Source organism: Taudactylus pleione, unplaced genomic scaffold, assembly GCF_031769625.1.
Source record: "Taudactylus pleione unplaced genomic scaffold, aTauple2 ptg000063l, whole genome shotgun sequence".
Lineage (NCBI taxonomy): Eukaryota > Metazoa > Chordata > Amphibia > Anura > Myobatrachidae > Taudactylus > Taudactylus pleione.
Genome location: NW_028284465.1, coordinates 4,110,857 through 4,137,625, shown reverse-complemented (window position 1 = coordinate 4,137,625; position 26,769 = coordinate 4,110,857). Strand labels below are relative to the sequence as shown.

Genomic DNA, 26,769 nt, shown 5'->3' with positions numbered 1-26,769 from the left:
TATCCGCCGCTGCCACGGGTATCACGGGTAGTATTATATTTTCCACTTATTAATCTGTCACCGGCGTTGCTTTACCTCACAGGGCTTTGGGCGCAGTCCGCCATGTCTCGCAGACGCCTGGAAGAAGCCATTCTTAGATCCAAGGAATTTGAGAGCTCTGGGGAGACTGAGGGATCGGATGAAGAGGATTGTGGGAGATATGGCGAGCTTTTCGTCAGACACCGTATTCCGCTGACCAAAGACAGGCACAGCATCTTTAGCGCACGCTTCTCCCCCAGCGGCAAACAGCTGGCGGTCGGCTTCGGCAATGGCGCCATTCAGGTAATGGGGAAAGTTATTTTATTTATATCCTATGTTACATTTAATACTGCGCCAATCCTATATCTCTCTACCGACTCACTCCAATTTCATACAGATGTGTCCTGCTACATCTTTGCCGATCGCGCTACCAACGTGCGCACGCATCGCGCCATGCGATTACCAGCTGCAGCATACGGCACGCTATGGCGAGCACTGCGATCGCACCATGCAGTCCTATGATGGCGCGGGTGCGAGCGCACTGCACGTAGCCACTCGCGAGCACACGTCTCGCGCCATGAATGGCGCTATTTGCTGCGTATGTAACAAAGATGTAACAGGACACATCTGTATTTACCTTTAGCTTAAATGGATAATTAGTGTTAACATCCAATTATTGTTAGTGCTGTGCATACTGTAGGTTAATGTTATCCTTGTTTATGTTTTATGGAGCACTTCTGTAGTGTTGACAATATTTAGGACCCTGTGGAAGCTTGTTAAGCCCTAGCTCTATCATAAATATATATATATTTTAGTGTTTTTCATCCTTATTTAAAGCTGCCTCTATTAAAGTATCATTGGCGGGAGGAATTGAAGGGTTCTGCCGCAAAAGTTTCCCTTTGTAAGCACGGGGAGCCAATATAAGAACCGCCGCTGTCCCTGATCAGTATTATTTACATACAGCATGGTTATAGCGCTTATATTTGTTTGCAATTGTTTTTACATCTTCGTAACTGTTAATCCATGTACCACGAAAGGGGGCTAGGAGAATTGAGTCCGGGTCTCCAGTTCCACTTGCTGCGGTAAATATTCTCTCACCGCTACCAGCCAGCATCGCTCCGCTGCCCCGGGAATACTTTTCTTGTTAAATTGCAGCGTAGAAGATTTTCTATCGCCGCTGTTTCATAACTAATTCCCTTAGGGGAGTATTCAATTAGGAGCGAGGTTCTCTCTGCAAAATAATCACACGGACTTCGCACCCAATTTTGGAATACCGAGAGTATGCGCGCTACCGATTCCTGCGGTGAGTATTACTGACTAATTAAGCCAACTGGAAACTTCCAATTGCTTAATTAGTCATAAGGAGTCATTAGGGGGGTGCCGCTGGGGTCCCAGAGCATTTCCCAACCTTTTTTCCTAAAAATATGGGTTTTGGGAAAAATTGGTCGTGCTCTGGAGGTGCGCAAAAAAAAAAAACCTCCTGGTGGTCAAAAAATGAAAAGCCCAGCCCCTAAATACATAGCAAAAATCCCCCATCCGCAGGGAAAAGCCAGTAGGGGTGGGATCTTTCCTATCCTCGCACCTGATTAGTGTTTTGTTTTGATGCTCTCTATGGTGAGATTACAGTCACTGACCATAGACACTATAGCTGGCCACACACTAGACCAACTTACATCCAACCAGCCAACCAGTTGATTGGTTGGAATGAAAATCTGGTAAGGAATGGGAGTAAATGATGATCAGCAATTTGCTCCTAAATGCCAGAAAACAGATGAAAATGGCGTCAGACAAGTTTGTTAAATGTTTGATCTAAACAATTTGTTCAAACAACAGTTTTTGTCCATTATCTGGCATTTGGGAGTAAATTGCTGATTGTCATTTATACCCCTTTTACACCGGAGCTAAAACCCGGGTTTTTGAAGGGTTAACCCGGGCAGCTCCCTGGTGTAAAATGGCAGAGGGTTGGATTGCCGGGTCGAGTGACCCAGCAATCCAACCCAGGTAACTAGCAGGGTTTAACACGGGTGTAGCCCGTGAAACCCTGCTATGGGAACAGCGCACTCCGGGTCACGAAGACCTGGAGTGCGCTGCTAGCCGGCCGATTGGCCCGGCTTCAGTGGCGCTTGGAGATGACGTCATCTCCAAGCGTCCACTTTCACTCCGCAAAAGCCGGGTCTATGCAGACCCGACTGCGGTGTGAGCGGCGCTGACTCGGGAATATCCCGAGTCAGCGCCGGCAAAATTCCGGGTCTGATCCGGATAAGAACTTTGTTCCAACTCTGGGTCAGACCCGGAATTTAGGTGTAAAAGGGGTATTACTTTCATTCCTCACCAGATTTTCATTCCAACCAATCAACAAGTTGGCTGGTTGGATGTAAGTTGGTCTAGTGTGTGACCAGCTTAAGACTACTGTTAGAGGTGCATGGTGTATCCGCGAGCGTCCTTGCACAAGGGATAATATCACTAAGGAGCTCGGCCGGCTATCACGTCACTTGTCACAACTCATCTCCTGACAGGACCAGTAGGGATGCAGTCAGGAAGTCGACGGTCGAAATGCCGACCGCCGGCTTCCCGACTGTCAAATCTTGGCAAGGTACTAATGACAGGCGTCGAAATCCCAACGCCTGTCATTAGACCTACGCCGGTAGCCCGACGCCCGGCATACCGAACGAAGGTAAGCCGGACGCGGACAGCCGCAGGGGGGGAGGGTTAGGTTTTAGGGCTCCCGGGGGGACTTTGGGTTAGGCACCCCCCCGGGAGGATTAGGTTTAGACTAGGAGAAGGGGGGGGTTAGGGTTAGGCACCCCTGGGGGGAGGTTAGGCTTAGGCAAAACCCCGGGGGACTTAGGTTTAGGCTGCAGGGAAGGGGGGGGGTTAGGTTTAGGCACTTAGAGGGTGGTTAGGCAGTAGGGAGGGAGGTGAGGGTTAGGCATCCCTAAAGGAGGGTTAGGGGGGGGGAGTAGGGTTAGTTGGGATCTTCACTGCTGCCGGTCTCCCGGCGTCGGGATTTGAACCACTGGACATAGGTCTGGTGGTATTTCATACCGATCCCGACCAGTAATGCCCAGGAGTGTTCTATGCAAAGTACAGTCACAATGACCACAATAGAAATGTTAGGTTTAGGCTGAAAGTTCAATGTCAACATTTTGCACCTGTGTAGACACTATGATGTCTAGATAATGACTGTCAACAAAACATATTGAAACCCGAAAACACTCCTGACGTGACAGTCTGCTCATTACTTCTATGCGATATGAAGGACATAGCCCCGGCCAGGGTAACTCGGCTTAGGGAGATTCTTACACCGTAGCGTTCGGTGCCTGTACATTGTGGACACTAAGGCTGTGTATACTCTACACAATGTGTGTACCCAGCGACGGGACAACGCGATGGAACAATGCATTGCGCTGTCTGTACATACTGCACGATGTTGTGTATGATGGAGCAATGTGTCATTATATAATGCATTTAGCAGCATGGCGTCGTTCATTATATCATCCAGTCTGATGTGCAAATATCAGATGGGAAGATGCGATCAACGACCAATGTAGACACTGTGCGATCCAGGCGATATATCGTTTCCGATCCACTTCAAAACAATATTTTGTGCGAGACATGGCCTAGTGTGTACCCAGGATTACTGTGAGGGGCCTTGGGCTTGCCCACATGAGCGGGACATTTGCATTGTGTCCCAGCGAGTAGATTCCCCTATGTGACGGTGCCGTCTCCAGATCAGGACGAGCTCACTAACGTGATTTCGGTGTTTGATTGCTCGCAGATTGTGGACGCGGATAATGGCGCTGTCAGCACCACCCTGTACTCAGGACATCGCACTCGCCAAGCCCTGACTGGCCTCAGTTACCACCCCAAGAACAGCAACATACTGGTGGCAGCCGGCGCCGACGGGCTGGTCTCATTCTACGACATCCAATCTGAACTACACGTGTTATCGTTAACAGGTATCAGACCCTCCTTCGGCGTCTCGCTGTGCGGACACCTTGTGAGGTCCGGTAACGCTCCTCTATAATACACGCAGCATGATTCCCTGTGTCCGGGAGCTGTGTGTGCAGGCGCATTGTAGCGTTCTGTCATTTATCTCTGCGCTGTCTCATTGCTTTCTCAGAGCCGGAAAATGAAATTCACGCTTTGGATTTCAGCATGGACGGAAGCGTGTTCGCCACAGCGGGGAAAGACAGAAACATCCGCTTGTACGACAGTCAGACCAACGAGGTAACGTGCCCGCCATTTTGTCTGTTTTGGAGCCTGGTACAATCGCCATGTTCCGGCGAGGAGACGGCAGTCACAATATCTACCATGCTTCTTTTAAAAGGAACATTCTACTAAAAGCGCTCCTTACCTAGCAAACAATAGGTGACACGAAGCCTGGTACATAACTGCATTAGCCCTTCCAACAAATGTTTCATTTAGAATTCTAAATTGTACTTAGACACTGTTAGTAGTATCACAAAGACATTTCATAGCTACGTTCTTCTTAAAGGGCATCTAAACCCAAAAACCTACAGTTTTTTATATATAGGGACTTGAAGATACAGTAGATTGTTTAATCCTTCCACCATCGCAAATCGATTTCACATTTATTAGATGTTATATAAAATGACAAAACACAGTAATGCATTTGCTAATTATCAGTTTGTGTCTGAATTCACCAGTCTGAACAAAGTATTTTTGTTACCTAGAAGACTGCAAGCCAACATATTTTTCATTACTCTATGTTACATGCTCAATCTAGGCGCACAATTGCAGATGGAGTACTGCGTGCTCCCAGTGTACACTGTGAGCCATTTACTTCAAACCTTTGTGCCTAGAGGCCCTGATTCAGAGCCGGACGCTCTGACAGAGCGCTCGCTCTGAATCAGGGCCGGTCTTTTTTTTTTTTTTTTTTTAGAACGGCCTCCTGGCCGCTCGCATAGCTGTGGGTGACCACCCACAGCTATAGCGAGCGGCCAGGAAGATGGTCGCGATGGTCAAGACCATCGCGACCATCGGGCTTGCGACGAGACCCTTGTGGTAGGGTCTCGTTGCCGCAAGCCCCAGAGAGATTTCGGCTCTAACAGAGCCGGAATCTCTCCACTGACATCACTTGTGATGTCAGTGGGGCCGGCCCCAAACGGTAGGCGTTCACATGGGAACGCCTCCGTTTGGGCAGCCACCCCCCCGGCCCGCCCACCAAAGGGGGCGTGCTGTCACTCAACATCGACAACACGCCCCCTTTGGTACGAGACCCGGAGCAACGGTTTGCCCGGCGCTATCAGGGTCTCGCGCATGCGCACGACGGAGCCGGCTCCGTCGTGCACATGCGCTCTGGGCCACCATCGACCCGGTTGCGAGCGCTCAGCGCTTGCGACCGGGTCTGAATCAGGCCCAGAATTCCCATTTATTATAGGGATCAAACATCTTTTTCCTTTGTTCAGTAAGCTGTCTGTCCTCTTTGGGGTAACGCCCATGAACGTGACCCCATATAAATGATATTATACATGTCCTATACTGTACAGTGGAATTTTGTCACAGGTCTTGAATGTCTTGGTGGCTCCAGACTTCCTGATCGGTGATGACCTGACACTGACCAGCGGTCACAGTCGCAGGATATTTGCTTTGAAGTTCCACCCCTCAGAGTACCACCTTTTCCTGACCGGCGGCTGGGATGATTCCATTAAGGTGCGTGTTCAGAAAATGGGGTTTGCCATTACCTGTATTTGTTTTTTTATTTTCTTAATTCTTTGGTACATCTAACCGTACCCCTGCCTGCCCTTGTCACCCCATTTATAAAATCAGAACTAAGGCCGAGCATATGTGCGGCTATGTATCATGTGACATGTGCGCAGTATACAGAGTGTATAGATCAGGGGGATTCTGCCGCCCAGTTTGGTGTATTGGTCGTCACAAGGCTATTAATCAGATTACCCAGTTCGGACCGGATCCTTTACCAACGGCGACAGACGCGCACGTTCGCTGCCTCGTCACTTGCCCATCTCAGTCTGTTTCTCTTTCAAGCGCGTTTCATGGTCTACGCCATGTTTCCGTTCCTAGCAACCATCCCCTGTAAATCTGCTCTCAGTTCCGCTAGTTTGCAGGTCACCATTAAACGTGTACAAGTGAAAATGTCACACATTCAGTTTCCTTCCACTCTTCACAAATCTACCGCAAAAGCACCTGCCCCCTGAATGAGCCCTCACCAGCCCTAGATCTCAGGTAAGTAATCTGGGCCCATGAGATGAAACCTCCTGCAGTAAGTACGGGGCTCTCCCGGTCCTCACACCTCCTGCAGTAAGTACGGGGCTCTCCCGGTCCTCACACCTCCTGCAGTAAGTACGGGGCTCTCCCGGTCCTCACACCTCCTACAGTAAGTACGGGGGGGCTCTCCCGGTCCTCACACCTCCTGGCGTAAGACAGTGCAAAGTATTCTGTCCCTGCAGATGCTGCCGTCCTAGCCCATAAATTCATTCGTGTTGTAGAAGTGCGCACATGGCGTTACAAACTGCATTTTTGCATGATGGCAAATACGTTTTATTACGTGCATTCATCAACTGTGCCGCTAGTTACTGTAGGTTCCATGTGAATGAATGAAAGTTTACATAATGGAACCAGACTGCTTTCTACGAGGAGGAGGAGGTCAATTTTGCTGTCACACAGTTTAGAGGATGTTCCAGTGATATGTAAATAATAATATCTTCTTACCGTGTATAATGCATTGGCCAAATAAACATTAATTTGTTTGTTTACTAGGCTTTGGGTTCTAAAACCCGGAGCTTCCAATTGTGTTTACGCCCCAAATTTAAATGGGCGATGCTTTTACTGGCCGTGTTTTGGTATCTGCGCAACGCAGGTCTTACTTGAGGAGTCCACGTGCGTCTGATGTTGCGTCGATGGTGCTGTCACTGTGCTCTCAACCCCCGAAGGTTCTGCAGATAGGGGAAGTGGTTAGCAGGCATAAGCATATTTACGCACATAAATTGCGAGCGCGCTATAGCGTAAAGCCCTGAATCGCACCCATTGCTCTCAGCAGATGGAAATTTTTGTTCAGTTAGATCTTGTACTACGAGAAACCAAACTGAGGGTCTGATTCAGAGCCGGACGCTATTTGCGCTCGCTCGTTCAGAAAAAGGGGCTGGCTATTTAAATTAACCGTTCGCTCTTTGCGGTCTGTTCACGCCTCTATGTCTGAACGAGCGAACAAAACATGCGGTCGTTATTTTGAAAAAAACGCCCCCTGGCCGCTCGCACCATACGTCATGTCCGCTATTTATTAGATTAATCGAGTACATCGAACGGCGTATGAACTGCTCGCTATTCTTGTGGTTGGATTTTCCTACCGCAATCTTGCGAGCAGTTCTGGCTATAAAACAACCAAGTGACGTGGTCGATGACGCTGCTTTATTAATTATACACACCCCTAAAACGCCCGTTATGACCGTTTGGCACGCCTGCGTTCTGAATTCCACTCCCCATTTTCAAGCACCTTCCCCTGTTACCACCCACATACGCCTCATCCTGTCACTCAAATTAGCAGACATTCGCTATATAGCGAACAAACGATTTTCGGCCGCACTGACTGGTTCGCGCCTGCGTATTACAATCCGTACGCATGCGCAGATGTGCGAACATCGCTCGGAACGAACGAGCGGCCGCTTACGAGCGGCTCTGAATGAAGCCCTGAATCCTCCAGATCTATTCCAGTGCAAGACAGCTGCCCAAGCGATAGAAATGGTGAGAAACAACGGACAATAGGGAAATAGTTTATTATGATTATCTTTATATATATATATGGCGCCAGAAAGGCTCCGCAGCTCCATACATCGGGGTAACACATACAACAAAGTGCCTGAGTACATAACGGTACAGGCTAGAACATGACTTTACATAGTGACTTCATTGCGGTGCTCAGGTTACATGATTACACAGAGTCCGTCTGATGTAGACAAAGGCGATCGTTTGCCCCATCTCGCAGGCGCTGCCAAAGGTACGTATCAAATTCTTTATACCTTTCATCGTAACAGAGAAGCCGCGATTACGAGATCATGCGGGTTAAGCAACGGCCGCGGATGTGCGGATGATGAGGACTAGCACTTGATCCAGAGGTGGGCGCAGCATCTGTACATATGAATGCGCAAGGGCTGAGACCCCCACTGTCAGCGCCCGTACACGCTGTAATACCGCCTGGTGCGCCTTTAGACACCACCATCGGATGCGCTATCGGAACTTGTACCAGCCCCATGGGCTGCAGTCTGAGTGATTAAGCGTCTGTGTAGGCAAACATCTCAGCGACGCGCTCATAATATCCCCGTAATTCCGTCCGTCTCCGTGCGTCTGATCAGTTACCACCAAGGAACGCCCAGCATATCTGATACACTGCGTCTTAACCGCAGCAGCGCCCTTGTGCGTACACACTGCGTAATGCCTGCGCCGTAGGGGGTTCTATGGATTTTCGCACACGCCCAGTTGCAAAAAAACGCTAAACCGCTATGTGATCGTCACCATTGCGTGCGGCTCCCTGTCAGGCCCTTAATGTGAAAACCAGATATATGCCTTACCCCGTACGCGTGGGACTTTATGACCCGCTACACATCGGATGCGCTTCTGTACAAAACGCAGCTTAATAAATGGCGTTTGTGTTTAAAATCCGCATCCCATACAGTATACAGTATACGGCAGTTTTATAACCACATACAAAACCGCACTTTAGTAAATGTCCCCTATGGATCTTTATATAAATGGCCAGGGAAACTCTATAATGAGCCCCACGATTATTATATTCAGGGGTCTAGTTACTAAGCAGTGTTAGGAGACAGAGTGAAAAGTGATAAGGTACCAGCCAATCAGCTCCCAACTGTCATTTTTCAAACACAGCCTGTGAGATGACAGTTAGGAGCTGATTAGCTGGTACCTTATCACTTTTCACTGTGTCTCCTAACACTGCTTAGTAACTAGACCCCTCAGTATTGAAGGGTCCTAAACAGGCCCTGGTGGGAACTCTTACAGGTACAGGTAGGGGGGGGGCTGTGCGACATTTGTGTCTGAGGACTGTGACTTACGCTGTAATTATTTCTGCTCTAAGGTCTGGGACAAGCGGATGGCGAAGGAAGCGCGACAAGTCATTAATGGCCCTCATATCTGTGGCCCTGGGATAGATATTAGGGTAAGTCTCAGAGGCTTCTTCCCATTTTGTGTCATCACCATCAGGGACTCAGCTAATTATTAGGCTCCAGTTTATTATGTTTGACTAAGCAGCATTCACACCTGATTGTATTCAGTCCTCATATCCTGCTCACCCGGGCACAGGGCAGAGAGAAAGTAACCTGTAACCAATCAGATTGTATAGAGGAATGAGCAGGGTCCCCAGCAGCACAGAGTGTATCAGGAGATGAGTGATGTGTTAGTGAGGACAGGGCTGCATGTGACAGAGGCAGTGACATGATGTGAGGAGGGGAATGGAGGCAGCAGGAAGCCACAGACTGAGAGTTATATAGTGGGAGGAGTAGGGTCCCCAGCAGCACAGAGTATATCAGGAGATGAGTGCTGTGTTAGTGAGGACAGGGCTGCATGTGACAGGGGCAGTGACATGATGTGAGGAGGGGAATGAAGGCAGCAGGAAGGCACAGACTGAGAGTTATATAGTGGGAGGAGCAGGGTGCCCCAGCAGCACATAGTATATCAGGAGATGAGTGAGGTGTTAGTGAGGACAGGGCTGCATGTGACAGGGGCAGTGACATGATGTGAGGAGGGGAATGGAGGCAGCAGGAAGGCACAGACTGAGAGTTATATAGTGGGAGGAGCAGGGTGCCCCAGCAGCACAGAGTATATCAGGAGATGAGTGATGTGTGAGGACAGGGCTGCATGTGACAGGGGCAGTGACATGATGTGAGGAGGGGAATGGAGGCAGCAGGAAGCCACAGACTGATAGTTATATAGTGGGAGGAGCAGGGTGCCCCAGCAGCACAGAGTATATCAGGAGATGAGTGATGTGTTAGTGAGGACAGGGCTGCATGTGATAGGGGCAGTGACATGATGTGAGGAGAGAAATGGAGGCAGCAGGAAGCCACAGACTGATAGTTATATAGTGGGAGGAGCAGGGTGCCCCAGCAGCACAGAGTATATCAGGAGATGAGTGATGTGTCAGTGAGGACAGGGCTGCATGTGACAGGGGCAGTGACATGATGAGAGTTATATAGTGGAAGGATCAGGGTCCCCAGCAGCACAGAGTATATCAGCAGATGAGTGATGTGTTTGTGAGAACAGGCCTGCATGTGACAGGGGCAGTGACATGATGTGAGGAGGGGAATGGAGGCAGCAGGAAGCCACAGACTGAGAGTTATATAGTGGGAGGAGCAGGGTCCCCAGCAGCACAGAGTATATCAGGAGATGAGTGATGTGTCAGTGAGGACAGGGCTGCATGTGACAGGGGCAGTGACATGATGTGAGGAGAGGAATGGAGGCAGCAAGAAGCCACAGACTGATAGTTATATAGTGGGAGGAGCAGGGTGCCCCAGCAGCACAGAGTATATCAGGAGATGAGTGATGTGTCAGTGAGGACAGGGCTGCATGTGACAGGGGCAGTGGCATGATGAGAGTTATATAGTGGAAGGATCAGGGTCCCCAGCAGCACAGAGTATATCAGCAGATGATTGATGTGTTAGTGAGAACAGGCCTGCATGTGACAGGGGCAGTGACATGATGTGAGGAGGGGAATGGAGGCAGCAGGAAGCCACAGACTGAGAGTTATATAGTGGGAGGAGTAGGGTCCCCAGCAGCACAGAGTATATCAGGAGATGAGTGATGTGTTAGTGAGAACAGGCCTGCATGTGACAGGGGCAGTGACATGATGTGAGGAGGGGAATGGAGGCAGCAAGAAGCCACAGACTGAGTGTTGTATAGTGGAAGGAGCAGGGTGCCCCAGCAGCACAGAGTATATCAGGAGCATTCACACACCACGCTAGTCAGCCCAGGCCGGGGATCACTGGGGAGGTGGGAACCTCCCTCCTCTCCAAAGCACCCCAGGCCTGGGCTGATAACCCGGGACTATCCCCAGCACTGGGTGCCAGACTGATTGTGTAAAAACTAGAATAAATAATATTGTCCTTTACTGGAGAACTATAGGTCCCAGCAAGCCTGCCCCACATCCTGGTACTTGGAGAACCACAAGTACTAGCATGCAGGGCATTAAGGGCCCGCTGGTACTTCTAGTTCACCTGCAAAGGAGATATTAAAAAAATTACAGGACACACACACACCAAAGGTTTTATTATTTTATTACACATGCACTCACTCATTCACTCACCTGCACTCATACTACACACTCACCTGCACTCACACTACACACTCACCTGCACTCACTCATTCACTCACCTGCACTCACACTACACACTCACCTGCACTCACACTACACACTCACCTGCACTCACTCATTCACTCACACTACACACTCACATGCACTCACTCATTCACCCACCTTCGCTCACACTACACACTCACCTGCACTCACACTACACACTCACCTGCACTTACTCATTCACTCACACTACACACTTACCTGCACTCACTCATTCACTCACCTTAGCTCACACTACACACTCACCTGCACTCACACTACACACTCACCTGCACTCATTCACTCACACTACACACTTACCTGCACTCACTCATTCACTCACCTTCGCTCACACTACACACTCACCTGCACTCGCACTACACACTCACCTGCACTCACTCATTCACTCACCTTCGCTCACACTACACACTCACCTGCACTCACACTACACACTCACCTGCACTCACTCATTCACTCACACTACACACTTACCTGCAATCACTCATTCACTCACCTTTGCTCACACTACACACTCACCTGCACTCGCACTACACACTTACCTGCACTCACTCATTCACTCACCTTCGCTCACACTACACACTCACCTGCACTCGCACTACACACTCACCTGCACTCACTCATTCACTCACACTACACACTCACATGCACTCACTCATTCACTCACCTGCACACACACTACACACTCACCTGCATTCACTCACCTGCACTCACACTACACACTCACCTGCACTCACTCATTCATTCACCTACACTCACACTACACACTCACCTAAACTCACTCATTCACTCACCTGCACTCACACTATGCACTCACCTTGGCCCTCATTCAGAGTCGATCGCAAGAAGCGATCGCTCACTCTGAATGAGGACGGGCACTTCTTGTTTTGAAGTGCCGCCTCCTGGTCACAAGCTAAGCTGTGAGTTACCACCCATCGGGGCTTACGACCAGACCCTAAGGTTGGGTCTGGGCTCTCGTAAGCCCCATGGAACTTCCTGCTTTGAGCAGGAAGTTCCCCACTGACATCATTAATGATGTCAGTGGGGCCGCCCCCAAACGGCAAGCGTTCAGACTGAAACGCCTCCGTTTGGCCGGGCACGCCCCCGGCCCGCCCAGCAAACAGGGCGAGCTGTCACTCAACATCGACAGCTCGCCCCGTCTGCTATGAGACCCCTAGCGACGGAGCGCCCGTCGCTAGCCGGGTCTCGCGCATGCGCACGATGGAGCCGGCTCCGTCGTGCGCATGCTCTGTGGGGACCATCGACCCGGTTGCGAGCGCGTCTGAATGAGACCCCTTGTCCCTAGTGCCGGTCTGTCCCCTTGTCCAGTAGAATCCAGATCGGGATCTGTAAAAAAGAGAAAAAATATATATACTCACCTGCCCCTTGGTTCCGTTCCTCTTCGTTCTCTGTAGGCATCCACCTAAAAAAAGCGCTGACCCACCATCTTGAAGTCAATCGTGGGAACTGCTCATTGGCTGAGAGGCGGAGGCGAGTTTGGACAAAGGGCTTAATTCAAAGGTGGACGCTAATGCGAAAAAATCCCGTTGTCGGGATTGACAGTTAGACGCTTCGCAAATCCAAGCGTCTGCCGCAGATCAGTTGATTATCGGTCTTCTGAGTAACCTTATGGTCGCCCAACATGGCAGCAGGTACTAAAATTCCAGAGACAATTATATTGTGTGCAGGATCCCAGTAGCAATCTGCGGCACGTCCCCGTAATGGTCGCAGCACGCCTGCGCTCGAGCTGTCACTCCCCCGTTACCTCCCCCGAATGGTCGCTGCCTATTCAATAACTTTGCGAATAGATCCAGGTGCACAGTTACACCCCTGACCCTGATCTGCTCCTATATCTGATTGTGCCCATGTGTCCCCCCATATTTTGCAGCTGGTATTACACTATAAGATACAGGGGTCGGTCTATTTACCAAGCAGTGTTAGGAGACAGAGTGAAAAGTGATCAGGTACCAGCCAATCAGCTCCCAACTGTCATTTTTCAAACACAGCCTGTGAGATGGCAGTTGGGAGCTGATTGGCTGGCACCTTATCACTTTCTTATCACTTTTCACTCTGTCTCCTAACACTGCTTAGTAAATAGACCCCTTGTTCACAAACATGTGATTAGATTGTTTTCCATCTAGTTTATTTTCCCTAGGACAGAGTGACATGCCTGATTGCCCGTGTCTTCTGATCATTTCTCTGTCATTGGTCTCTTGTGTTTTTTTTTTTCCTGCGTGAGCAGAACAACCACATCCTGACCGCATCCTGGGCGGCGCGCAATGCTCTGCAGCTGTGGGAGCTGAGGACCTGCAGCCTGATACAAGACGTTCCGTTTCCCGCATCTGTCCTCCACGGGGAGTTCCTCTACGCGGCCCGGTTCTGCGCTGACGACGTGGTACTGGCGGGCGGGAGCGGGACTTGCAGTGCTCTCGCCATCAACGTTAACACCCAGGAGGTAAATCGCCTTTTGTGACCGACTACCCTGCCGACAGAGTCACCAATAACCTTGTGCACCATTTCAACCAAGAAAAAGGTCACTATCGTTTAGTCCCAAAATATATTTTTAAGATTAAACATTCCTCATATAGTATGTAAAAATTAATCCATTTATTAGGTGATTTGTAGGACTGTTTATTACGCTCTCAAAAACTGTAACTCCAATGCCTCCAATTCCCCCAAAAACTGGATGTTTTTGGAGGAATTAGGGCTTTTTGCTATTTATCAAATGCTACCATCAAGGAGGGCTGTCACCTAGTATCCCCAGTGGATTCCTTCTCCAGCGTTTGGGTTCCCATTCTTTGCAAGGGACAAATAGATAGCGGAAAGGTCAGTGGTGTTAGACGTATCACCCCCTGTCCACCAATCACTATCGTATCACATGTAGGAAAACCATTATATATTAGTAAAATGCAGCATTTCTTCCTTCTATAAAACAATAAATGTCCCACGTTTTATAGAGGAGAAGCAGGTGGTTTGCAGTTAAAGCCAATGTTTTAGGTCTGTCTATGCGTCTGAGTCGCACATTGCGACGCAGCACAGAATCGGACGCGCGGTCTTTGGATTTACCGCTCACACAGGAGGGCATACTCAGACGGAGTGCGCCGGTGGTGCACCTAAAGAAGTCCTGGACGGAAATGCACTGTCTTAGAACGCTGCAAGTGGGCGTTTCGGTTCTTTACAGATCGGAGGCGGCAGAATCGGGCCTTATACCCTCAGCAGTTACTAACCTGCAGATACTGTAGATACAGCGCTACCTGGATCTGTGATGCCAGCAGAAAGATGGCCGCCGTTATTCCTGCAGGCTGAATCTGAGCACGTCCGCCCAGGCCATGTTATATATACATTAACATGTAATAATCACCCTGGTGATTCTCAGTTAGGGCGCACCTATATATTTAAAAGAAAGTGTCCTCTAAAATAAATAGTTGTACGCTGCTACCCAAAAAAGCAAGTCTGGATTACTTCATTATATAACGCCAACAGACACATAAATCAGTAAGCTGTAATTTATTATACTAAGCATTAACATTAAAATCTTTCAATAATCATAAAAATTATGAGCAATAAATAGATCCTTGTGGACAAAATAAATATATAAATAAAATCGGGTATACACATATACTGTATCCCACTTGCATTCAGCCACAGAGTCAATGGGCACGATTCAATTAAACGCAAACTGAATAGCGCCGGGAATGAGCTTCCGGAGCTATTCAATTCTGCGAGAAGTTAGGTCGGGGAATACTCGTTCTCGCACCTCAAACAGCTCCCGGAGCTATTCAATTCATATGCGCTGCTAAGCCCTCCGGGGATGCGAGCAGAAATCTGACAAAAGTCCAGACGAGATGTTGTCTTCTGCCCTTAGCGCCGGGAAAACAGCATCGCGCCGGGAAGTTTAGTCGGAGAATGCCTGTTCATGCGCTTAAACACCTTGTTTAAGGCACGAGAACGAGCCTCCCCGACCCAACGTCTCGCAGCATTGAATAGCTCTGGGAGCTGATTCCCGGCGCTATTCAATTTGCGTTTAATTGAATCGTGCCCAATGAGTACGTTCACCTCCTTAAACACAATTAGCGGGAGGGAATAGGATTGCACAACACTCCTGAGAATTAATCAGACACCTGTGAGAAAAAAAGTTCCAGAAGATTTCATAGAGCCGGAATAATTCCCAGGGTCCTTCGTAAGAAATAGTGAATCCACTGGTCTGGTTCCTTAGCTTAAAGTGTCACTGCGATGATACTTATAGGGGTATTCAATATCGAGCGAAAACTCAGTTTTTGCGATGTTTTCGCACCTATGATGTAATTATCGCAGGGTTTAGTTTTACACCGTATTCAATTTCAAAGACTTTTCACAGGTTCGAAAAGTCTTTGAAAAAAAACGGGGATAAATTTTCACCACTGAATAGGTGGCGAAAAAAATGGCAGAATTGGGGTTTAGGGGTGCAGGCTTAAAGAAAATAGCCTGCACCCCTGGGAATGATATTTTAAAATTAACTGTGTCAAAAAAAGTTTTTTTTAAAAAAATAGGGACACCCCAAAAAAATTATTTAAAAATTGGGGTGAAAAAAAAAAAAAAGGGAAAATTTTTTTAAAACTAGGGAAATAGGTTCAGGGCTATTCTGCAAGTATGCGGCAGGTGTATTCTAGAATAGATTATTAGCGGCAGGTGTATTCTAGAATAGATTATTAGCGGCAGGTGTATTCTAGAATAGATTATTAGCGGCAGGTGTATTCTAGAATAGATTATTAGCGGCAGGTGTATTCTAGAATAGGCTATTAGCGGCAGGTGTATTCTAGAATAGATTATTAGCGGCAGGTGTATTCTAGAATAGGCTATTAGCGGCAGGTGTATTCTAGAATAGAATTATAGCGGCAGGTGCATAGTTGCAGAATTTAAAAAAAATTACTTTAGGGACATCAAAATATGCTAGTACCCATTTTCATGTACCCCAAATTTGATGGGACCACTTAAAAAAACGAAAAAAATAACCTAGTGCTCTTCTGCATCACTTCTTCAATGTCGGGAAAAAAGCACCTGCCGCAGCTATTTAAATACCCGACTTTCATTTGCAGGCTAAAACGGGGGTACCCATAGTGATCCCCCATGTTTTTACAGCTTTAGGGGGGTCCTACAATTTTTTCCAGATAAAATTTGTATTTTATCGCAAATCCCACTTCGCACGATCCCGTTTTGGTAGGACTTATATTGAATACGGGGATAAAGCGGGCGCGGGCCCGATACTTTATCCCAGGAAAATCTCCGATGTGGAGCGAAAAGTCCAGCACGGACTTTTCGCTCCCATATTGAATACCCCTCTTAGTGTTAAGACCCAGGGTATGTACTAATTCTCTGCAGTAGCCATTGGGCAAAATTTACTAAGCAGCGGGCTCTAAACCTCGGCGGTTTTGCTCTAGGGCCAAAACCACCGTCAAAACAAATTTTAGAATAGATTAGAACAGGGCTGTCATTTAAAAACCACCAACAAACCCCCGGGGTTTAGAACCCGCCGTCAAACCGCCACCAAACCCCCGGGGTTTAGAACCCGCCGTCAAACCGCCACCAAACCCCTGGGGTTTAGAACCCGCCGTCAAACCGCCACCGAACCCCCGGGGTTTAGAACCCGCCGTCAAACCGCCACCAAACCCCCGGGATTTAGAACCCGCCGTCAAACCGCCACCAAACCCCCGGGGTTTAGAACCTGACGCTTAGTAAATTTTGCCCATTGTGTTTGTTATCTTATGGTAGAGATCAGCCGGCAACTCTAACAATTCAGACGCATATTTGGCCAGAGAAAGAAACTTAGGGCAGTATTCAATTAGTTTCGCGTCCGTGATAAAGTTTCGCCTGCCCGACTTTCCGCCTACATCGTGCGTTTTGGACACGGAAACGTATCGTGCGAGCCCCCGCTATTCGCCCTATTCAATTCCAAACTACGTGAAAACGGCAAGCCGCGAAATCGGAACAGGCGGAAAGTGCTGTCAGAAATCAGCCTGAACCCCCCAAAAAGATGCAGTAACATTGGGGATCAATGTAGATGTGCCCGAATAGCCCTCATAAAGCTATTTGGGGTACTTAAGTTGTCTCAATAGCTTCTTATTAGTGTCTTTGCACGAGTGGTGAAGAATGGCATAAAGCTGTATTTATTGGTGAGAATAAGTAGTCCTGGCACATTTGGGGCACCTGAAAATGGGGGCTAGCATATTTTACTGTCTATAAAGTGAAGTTTTAATAAAAGTGAAATTCCTCCGTCATACAAGCATCTGCAATCCCAAAAACACTTGGCCCCTTCTTAGAGCGCCCCCAGAACCTTATTTCGCAAATTATTGTAGTTGTCCCCCCACTTTGTGCTTTTTCACCACCAAAATGAAAGTACTTTTTTGACGCAGTTGTCCTTCGGGGGCTGTCCCAGGGGTTCTGAGTGGTTTCCCCACCTTTGCACCCCAAAATAAAAATGTTGCCCTTCTTTTCTCCTGCTATTCAGAAGCCAATCTTTTTCGCCTATTACATTACATTGACTTGAATATGGAGATAAGTTTCCGCCACGCAAAAATCCCCGATCCGTGATACTTCTCTGCGGATCTCGGCTTTTCGCTTCTAATTGAATACGGCCCTTAGTCCGTGCTATAATGTACCCTTGCAATTGGCAGGTGTCTCACAGTTAGCAAAGCAGTGACTCCGTATGACCCGCGGTATCGTGAAGTAATCCGCTGTCATGCATCTCAAGTAGGGATGTGCAGGCTCGGATAGGTTCGAGTTTGCACGTGGAGTTCGGATTTTTCCCTCCATAAAAACGGAACTCAGAAAGAGGCAAAACTTCATCTTGCACGGACGAACATCATCATTCCTGGACTTTTGTCCAGGAATGATGATGTTCGTCCATGCAAGATGACGTTTTGCCTCTTTCTGAGTTCCGTTTTTTTGGAGGGAAAAATCCGAACTCCACGTGCAAACTCGAACCTATCCGAGCCTGCACATCCCTAATCTCAAGGTGTACAGCGGTAACTGGTCAAGTCCATAAATCAAAGGGGTCCGCAGGAAAAAGCCCCCTGACGCGTTTCTCCATCTTTATCCGGTGCCGGTTTCCTATGAGGGTTGATCTCTATTCTCTCCTGCTAATTGAATATAAGGAGGTGAACATACTCATTGCCTCTGTGGATAAATACAAGTGGGATATATGTGTATACCCTATTTTATTTATATATTTATTTTGTCCGTTCGGATCTATGTATTGGTCATTATTTTTATGATTATTGAAAGATTTTAATGTTAATGCTTAGTATAATAAATCACTGCTGTATGTGTCTGTTGGCTTTAACTTTAAACGCGCACCCAGCCAATATTTTTCACTTATTTTTCATGTTATATATACAGATGGCTCCTTAGTTTGTCTGACTGGCTTATAAATTGTAATAATGTACCTGTATCCAGCACTGAGGTGTTTCAGCAGAGGCACATCCAGTATTGGTGTCTATTACAGGAAACTCTTAGTGCTTTTCTATTATTGCTGCTGTTGTTTTGTGTGTTCTTGTTGCTGTGAGCACAGTGAATCTAGGATTAGTGAAAGGCTTTCCCCGCGTTCCTTCCCCCCAGGAGAGAATCCCGTCACGTGCAGCCATGTACAGAATGTGCTGTGTGATGACAGAGGTGCCTAATGCACCTGGATTTGTGTGTAGTACATGTGTTTTGTCCGGCATAATCCCATCGCTAGGACTGAGAGACGCAGCTAGCGCTGTTCATACATAACCTATCCCACAGAGACTCGTAGTGCTGGATAACCCGGCTTTTCTTGGCGGGTGGCCCTTTTCTCACCGCTCTTCTGTCCGTTCTTCTCATACAGGTCTGGTGTCACCTGTTTCCCTTCCATTCTTCTTGTGCGATCCATAAGCAGCTTCCAGATGGTCTCTGTACGAGTATTGCTCAGTGGTGGATACGGACAGCAGAGGTCCCTGCGCAGGAATTGTGTTTGTGATCTTCAGTCCAAGTGCCATCAAAAGCCTCCTATGCCAGCCCCCAGGTTCAGTAACTGAGGCAGTGGCCTGGGCGGATCTCCAGCATGGCGCATAGGCTCAGTAACTGAGGCAGTGGCCTGGGCGGATCTCCAGCATGGCGCATAGGCTCAGTAACTGAGGCAGTGGCCTGGGCGGATCTCCAGCATGGCGCATAGGCTCAGTAACTGAGGCAGTGGCCTGGGCGGATCTCCAGCATGGCGCATAGGCTCAGTAACTGAGGTAATGGCCTGGGCGGATCTCCAGCATGGCGCATTGGCTCAGTAACTGAGGCAGTGGCCTGGGCGGATCTCCAGCATGGCGTATAGGCTCAGTAACTGAGGTAATGGCCTGGGCGGATCTCCAGCATGGCGCATAGGCTCAGTAACTGAGGTAATGGCCTGGGCGGATCTCCAGCATGGCATATAGGCTCAGTAACTGAGATAGTGGCCTGGGCGGATCTCCAGCATGGCGCATTGGCTCAGTAACTGAGATAGTGGCCTGGGCGGATCTCCAGCATGGCGCATAGGCTCAGTAACTGAGATAGTTGCCTGGGCGGATCTCCAGCATGGCGCATAGGCTGAGTAACTGAGGCAGTGGCCTGGGCGGATCTCCAGCATGGTACATAGGCTCAGTAACTGAGATAGTGGCCTGGGTGGATCTCCAGCATGGTGCATAGGATCAGTAACTGAGGCAGTGGCCTGGGCAGATCTCCAGCATGGCGCATAGGATCAGTAACTGAGGCAATGGCCTGGGCGGATCTCCTGCATGGCGCATAGGCTCAGTAACTGTGGCAGTGACCTGGGCGGATCTCCAGCATGGTGCATAGGCTCAGTAACTGAGGGAGTGGCTTGGGCGGATCTCCAGCATGGCGCATAGGATCAGTAACTGAGGTAGTGGCCTGGGCGGATCTCCGGCATGGCGCATAGGCTCAGTAACTGAGGTAGTGGCCTGGGCGGATCTCCAGCATGGCGCATAGGTTCAGTAACTGAGGCAGTGTCCTGGGCGGATCTCCACCATGGCGCATAGTCTCAGTAACTGAGATAGTGGCCTGGGTGGATCTCCAGGATGGCGCATAGGCTCAGTAACTGAGGCAGTGGCCTGGGCGGATCTCCAGCATGGCGCAAAAGCTCAGTAACTGAGATAGTGGCCTGGGCGGATCTCCAGCATGGCGCATAGGCTCAGTAACTGAGGTAGTGGCCTGGGCGGATCTCCAGCATGGCGCATAGGCTCAGTAACTGAGGTAGTGGCCTGGGCGGATCTCCAGCATGGAGCATAGGCTCAGTAACTGAGGTAGTGTCCTGGGCGGATCTCCAGCATGGCTCATAGGCTCTGTAACTGAGATAGTGGCCTGGGCGGATCTCCAGCAGGGCGCATAGGCTCAGTAACTGAGATAGTGGCCTGGGCGGATCTTCAGCATGGCGCATAGGCTCAGTAACTGAGGCAGTGGACTGGGCGGATCTCCAGCATGGCGTATAGGCTCAGTAACTGAGGCAGTAACCTGGGCGGATCTCCAGCATGGTGCATAGGCTCAGTAACTGAGGCAGTGGCCTGGGTGGATCTCCAGCATGGCGCATAGGCTCAGTAACTGAGGCAGTGGCCTGGGCGGATCTCCAGCATGGCGCATAGGATCAGTAACTGAGGCAGTGGCCTGGGCTGGTCTCCAGCATGGCGCATAGGCTCAGTAACTGAGGCAGTGGCCTGGGCGGATCTCCAGCATGGCGCATAGTCTCAGTAACTGAGATAGTGGCCTGGGTGGATCTCCAGCATGGCGCATAGGCTCTGTAACTGAGGCAGTGGCCTGGGCGGATCTCCAGCATGGCGCATAGGATCAGTAACTGAGGCAGTGGCCTGGGCTGGTCTCCAGCATGGCGCATAGGCTCAGTAACTGAGGCAATGGCCTGGGCGGATCTCCAGCATGGCGCATAGGCTCAGTAACTTAGATAGTGGCCTGGGTGGATCTCCAGCATGGCGCATAGGCTCAGTAACTGAGGCAGTGGCCTTGGCGGATCTCCAGCATGGCGTATAGGCTCAGTAACTGAGGTAATGGCCTGGGCGGATCTCCAGCATGGCGCATAGGCTCAGTAACTGAGGTAATGGCCTGGGCGGATCTCCAGCATGGCGTATAGGCTCAGTAACTGAGATAGTGGCCTGGGCGGATCTCCAGCATGGCGCATTGGCTCAGTAACTGAGATAGTGGCCTGGGCGGATCTCCAGCATGGCGCATAGGCTCAGTAACTGAGATAGTTGCCTGGGCGGATCTCCAGCATGGCGCATAGGCTGAGTAACTGAGGCAGTGGCCTGGGCGGATCGCCAGCATGGTACATAGGCTCAGTAACTGAGATAGTGGCCTGGGTGGATCTCCAGCATGGTGCATAGGATCAGTAACTGAGGCAGTGGCCTGGGCAGATCTCCAGCATGGCGCATAGGATCAGTAACTGAGGCAATGGCCTGGGCAGATCTCCTGCATGGCGCATAGGCTCAGTAACTGTGGCAGTGACCTGGGCGGATCTCCAGCATGGTGCATAGGCTCAGTAACTGAGGGAGTGGCTTGGGCGGATCTCCAGCATGGCGCATAGGCTCAGTAACTGAGGTAGTGGCCTGGGCGGATCTCCGGCATGGCGCATAGGCTCAGTAACTGAGGTAGTGGCCTGGGCGGATCTCCAGCATGGCGCATAGGTTCAGTAACTGAGGCAGTGTCCTGGGCGGATCTCCACCATGGCGCATAGTCTCAGTAACTGAGATAGTGGCCTGGGTGGATCTCCAGGATGGCGCATAGGCTCAGTAACTGAGGCAGTGGCCTGGGCGGATCTCCAGCATGGCGCAAAAGCTCAGTAACTGAGATAGTGGCCTGGGCGGATCTCCAGCATGGCTCATAGGCTCAGTGACTGAGGTAGTGGCCTGGGCGGATCTCCAGCATGGCGCATAGGCTCAGTAACTGAGGTAGTGGCCTGGGCGGATCTCCAGCATGGAGCATAGGCTCAGTAACTGAGGTAGTGTCCTGGGCGGATCTCCAGCATGGCTCATAGGCTCTGTAACTGAGATAGTGGCCTGGGCGGATCTCCAGCAGGGCGCATAGGCTCAGTAACTGAGATAGTGGCCTGGGCGGATCTTCAGCATGGCGCATAGGCTCAGTAACTGAGGCAGTGGCCTGGGCGGATCTCCAGCATGGCGTATAGGCTCAGTAACTGAGGCAGTAACCTCGGCGGATCTCCAGCATGGTGCATAGGCTCAGTAACTGAGGCAGTGGCCTGGGTGGATCTCCAGCATGGCGCATAGGCTCAGTAACTGAGGCAGTGGCCTGGGCGGATCTCCAGCATGGCGCATAGGATCAGTAACTGAGGCAGTGGCCTGGGCTGGTCTCCAGCATGGCGCATAGGCTCAGTAACTGAGGCAGTGGCCTGGGCGGATCTCCAGCATGGCGTATAGTCTCAGTAACTGAGATAGTGGCCTGGGTGGATCTCCAGCATGGCGCATAGGCTCTGTAACTGAGGCAGTGGCCTGGGCGGATCTCCAGCATGGCGCATAGGATCAGTAACTGAGGCAGTGGCCTGGGCTGGTCTCCAGCATGGCGCATAGGCTCAGTAACTGAGGCAATGGCCTGGGCGGATCTCCAGCATGGCGCATAGGCTCAGTAACTTAGATAGTGGCCTGGGTGGATCTCCAGCATGGCGCATAGGCTCAGTAACTGAGATAGTGGCCTGGGCGGATCTTCAGCATGGCGCATAGGCTCAGTAACTGAGGCAGTGACCTGGGCGGATCTCCAGCATGGCGCATAAGCTCAGTAACTGAGGCAGTGGCCTGGGTGGATCTCCAGCATGGCGCATAGGCTCAGTAACTGAGGCAGTGGCCTGGGCGGATCTCCAGCATGGCGCATAGGATCAGTAACTGAGGCAGTGGCCTGGGCTGGTCTCCAGCATGGCGCATAGGCTCAGTAACTGAGGCAGTGGCCTGGGCGGATCTCCAGCATGGCGCATAGGCTCAGTAACTGAGGCAGTGGCCTGGGCGGATCTCCAGCGTGGCGCATAGGCTCAGTAACTGAGGCAGTGGCCTGGGCAGCTGTCCAGCATGGCGCATAGGCTCAGTAACTGAGATAGTGACTTGGGCGGATCTCCAGCATGCCGCATAGGCTCAGTAACTGAGGCAGTGACCTGGGCGGATCTCCAGCATGGCGCATAGTCTCAGTAACTGAGGCAGTGGCCTGGGCAGCTGTCCAGCATGGCGCATAGGCTCAGTAACTGAGATAGTGGCCTGGGCGGATCTCCAGCTTGGTGCATAGCCTCAGTAACTGAGGCAGTGACCTGGGCGGATCTCCAGCATGGCGCAAAGGCTCAGTAACTGAGGCAGTGCCCTGGGCGGATCTCCAGCATGGCGCATAGGCTCAGTAACTGAGGCAGTGGCCTGGGTGGATCTCCAGCATGGCGCATAGGCTCAGTAACTGAGGCAGTGGCCTGGGCGGATCTCCAGCATGGCGCATAGACTCAGAAACTGGGGCAATGGCCTGGGCGGATCTCCAGCATGGCGCATTGGCTCAGTAACTGAGGCATTGGCCTGGGCGGATCTCCAGCATGGCGTATAGGCTCAGTAACTGAGATAATGGCCTGGGCGGGTCTCCAGCATGGCGTATAGGCTCAGTAACTGAGATAGTGGCCTGGGCGGATCTCCAGCATGGCGCATAGGCTCAGTAACTGAGATAGTGGCCTGGGCGGATCTCCAGCATGGCGCATAGGCTCAGTAACTGAGGCAGTGGCCTGGGCGGATCTCCAGCATGGTACATAGGCTCAGAAACTGAGATAGTGGCCTGGGTGGATCTCCAACATGGTGCATTGGATCCTGAGGCAGTGGCCTGGGCGGATCTCCAGCATGGCGCATAGGATCAGTAACTGAGGCAATTGCCTGGGCGGATCTCCTGCATGGCGCATAGGCTCAGTAACTGTGGCAGTGACCTGGGCGGATCTCCAGCATGGTGCATAGGCTCAGTAACTGAGGGAGTGGCCTGGGCGGATCTCCAGCATGGCGTATAGGCTCAGTAACTGAGGCAGTAACCTCGGCGGATCTCCAACATGGTGCATAGGCTCAGTAACTGAGGCAGTGGCCTGGGTGGATCTCCAGCATGGCGCATAGGCTCAGTAACTGAGGCAGTGGCCTGGGCGGATCTCCAGCATGGCGCATAGGATCAGTAACTGAGGCAGTGGCCTGGGCTGGTCTCCAGCATGGCGCATAGGCTCAGTAACTGAGGCAGTGGCCTGGGCGGATCTCCAGCATGGCGTATAGTCTCAGTAACTGAGATAGTGGCCTGGGTGTATCTCCAGCATGGCGCATAGGCTCTGTAACTGAGGCAGTGGCCTGGGCGGATCTCCAGCATGGCGCATAGGATCAGTAACTGAGGCAGTGGCCTGGGCTGGTCTCCAGCATGGCGCATAGGCTCAGTAACTGAGGCAATGGCCTGGGCGGATCTCCAGCATGGCGCATAGGCTCAGTAACTTAGATAGTGGCCTGGGTGGATCTCCAGCATGGCGCATAGGCTCAGTAACTGAGATAGTGGCCTGGGCGGATCTTCAGCATGGCGCATAGGCTCAGTAACTGAGGCAGTGACCTGGGCGGATCTCCAGCATGGCGCATAGGCTCAGTAACTGAGATAGTGACCTGGGCGGATCTCCAGCATGCCACATAGGCTCAGTAACTGAGGCAGTGACCTGGGCGGATCTCCAGCATGGCGCATAGTCTCAGTAACTGAGGCAGTGGCCTGGGCAGCTGTCCAGCATGGCGCATAGGCTCAGTAACTGAGATAGTGGCCTGGGCGGATCTCCAGCTTGGTGCATAGCCTCAGTAACTGAGGCAGTGACCTGGGCGGATCTCCAGCATGGCGCAAAGGCTCAGTAACTGAGGCAGTGACCTGGGCGGATCTCCAGCATGGCGCATAGGCTCAGTAACTGAGGCAGTGGCCTGGGTGAATCTCCAGCATGGCGCATAGGCTCAGTAACTGAGGCAGTGGCCTGGGCGGATCTCCAGCATGGCGCATAGACTCAGAAACTGGGGCAATGGCCTGGGCGGATCTCCAGCATGGCGCATTGGCTCAGTAACTGAGGCATTGGCCTGGGCGGATCTCCAGCATGGCGTATAGGCTCAGTAACTGAGATAATGGCCTGGGCGGGTCTCCAGCATGGCGTATAGGCTCAGTAACTGAGATAGTGGCCTGGGCGGATCTCCAGCATGGCGCATAGGCTCAGTAACTGAGATAGTGGCCTGGGCGGATCTCCAGCGTGGCGCATAGGCTCAGTAACTGAGGCAGTGGCCTGGGCGGATCTCCAGCATGGTACATAGGCTCAGAAACTGAGATAGTGGCCTGGGTGGATCTCCAGCATGGTGCATTGGATCAGTAACTGAGGCAGTGGCCTGGGCGGATCTCCAGCATGGCGCATAGGATCAGTAACTGAGGCAATTGCCTGGGCGGATCTCCTGCATGGCGCATAGGCTCAGTAACTGTGGCAGTGACCTGGGCGGATCTCCAGCATGGTGCATAGGCTCAGTAACTGAGGGAGTGGCCTGGGCGGATCTCCAGCAGGGCGCATAGGCTCAGTAACTGAGATAGTGGCCTGGGCGGATCTCCAGCATGGCGTATCGGCTCAGTAACTGAGGCAGTAACCTGGGCGGATCTCCAGCATGGTGCATAGGCTCAGTAACTGAGGCAGTGGCCTGGGTGGATCTCCAGCATGGCGTATAGGCTCAGTAACTGAGATAATGGCCTGGGCGGGTCTCCAGCATGGCGTATAGGCTCAGTAACTGAGATAGTGGCCTGGGCGGATCTCCAGCATGGCGCATAGGCTCAGTAACTGAGATAGTGGCCTGGGCGGATCTCCAGCGTGGCGCATAGGCTCAGTAACTGAGGCAGTGGCCTGGGCGGATCTCCAGCATGGTACATAGGCTCAGAAACTGAGATAGTGGCCTGGGTGGATCTCCAGCATGGTGCATTGGATCAGTAACTGAGGCAGTGGCCTGGGCGGATCTCCAGCATGGCGCATAGGATCAGTAACTGAGGCAATTGCCTGGGCGGATCTCCTGCATGGCGCATAGGCTCAGTAACTGTGGCAGTGACCTGGGCGGATCTCCAGCATGGTGCATAGGCTCAGTAACTGAGGGAGTGGCCTGGGCGGATCTCCAGCAGGGCGCATTGGCTCAGTAACTGAGATAGTGGCCTGGGCGGATCTCCAGCATGGCGTATAGGCTCAGTAACTGAGGCAGTAACCTGGGCGGATCTCCAGCATGGTGCATAGGCTCAGTAACTGAGGCAGTGGCCTGGGTGGATCTCCAGCATGGCGCATAGGCTCAGTAACTGAGGCAGTGGCCTGGGCGGATCTCCAGCATGGCGCAAAGGATCAGTAACTGAGGCAGTGGCCTGGGCTGGTCTCCAGCATGGCGCAT

At 51.0% G+C, this 26,769-nt stretch overlaps 1 protein-coding gene across 1 annotated transcript in view; it reads left to right on the top strand.

The window, feature by feature from the left end:
* The window catches only part of LOC148534854 (uncharacterized), a 53,807-nt gene that overhangs the window by 5,534 nt on the left and 21,504 nt on the right, over positions 1 to 26,769 (top strand). The window contains exons 3-8 of the mRNA XM_088465728.1: positions 83 to 321; positions 3,797 to 3,977; positions 4,142 to 4,248; positions 5,548 to 5,694; positions 9,092 to 9,172; positions 13,602 to 13,814. Coding sequence (XP_088321854.1) covers positions 103 to 321; positions 3,797 to 3,977; positions 4,142 to 4,248; positions 5,548 to 5,694; positions 9,092 to 9,172; positions 13,602 to 13,814 — 948 coding nt within the window. The 5' untranslated portion in view covers positions 83 to 102. The remainder of the gene's footprint in view (positions 1 to 82; positions 322 to 3,796; positions 3,978 to 4,141; positions 4,249 to 5,547; positions 5,695 to 9,091; positions 9,173 to 13,601; positions 13,815 to 26,769) is intronic.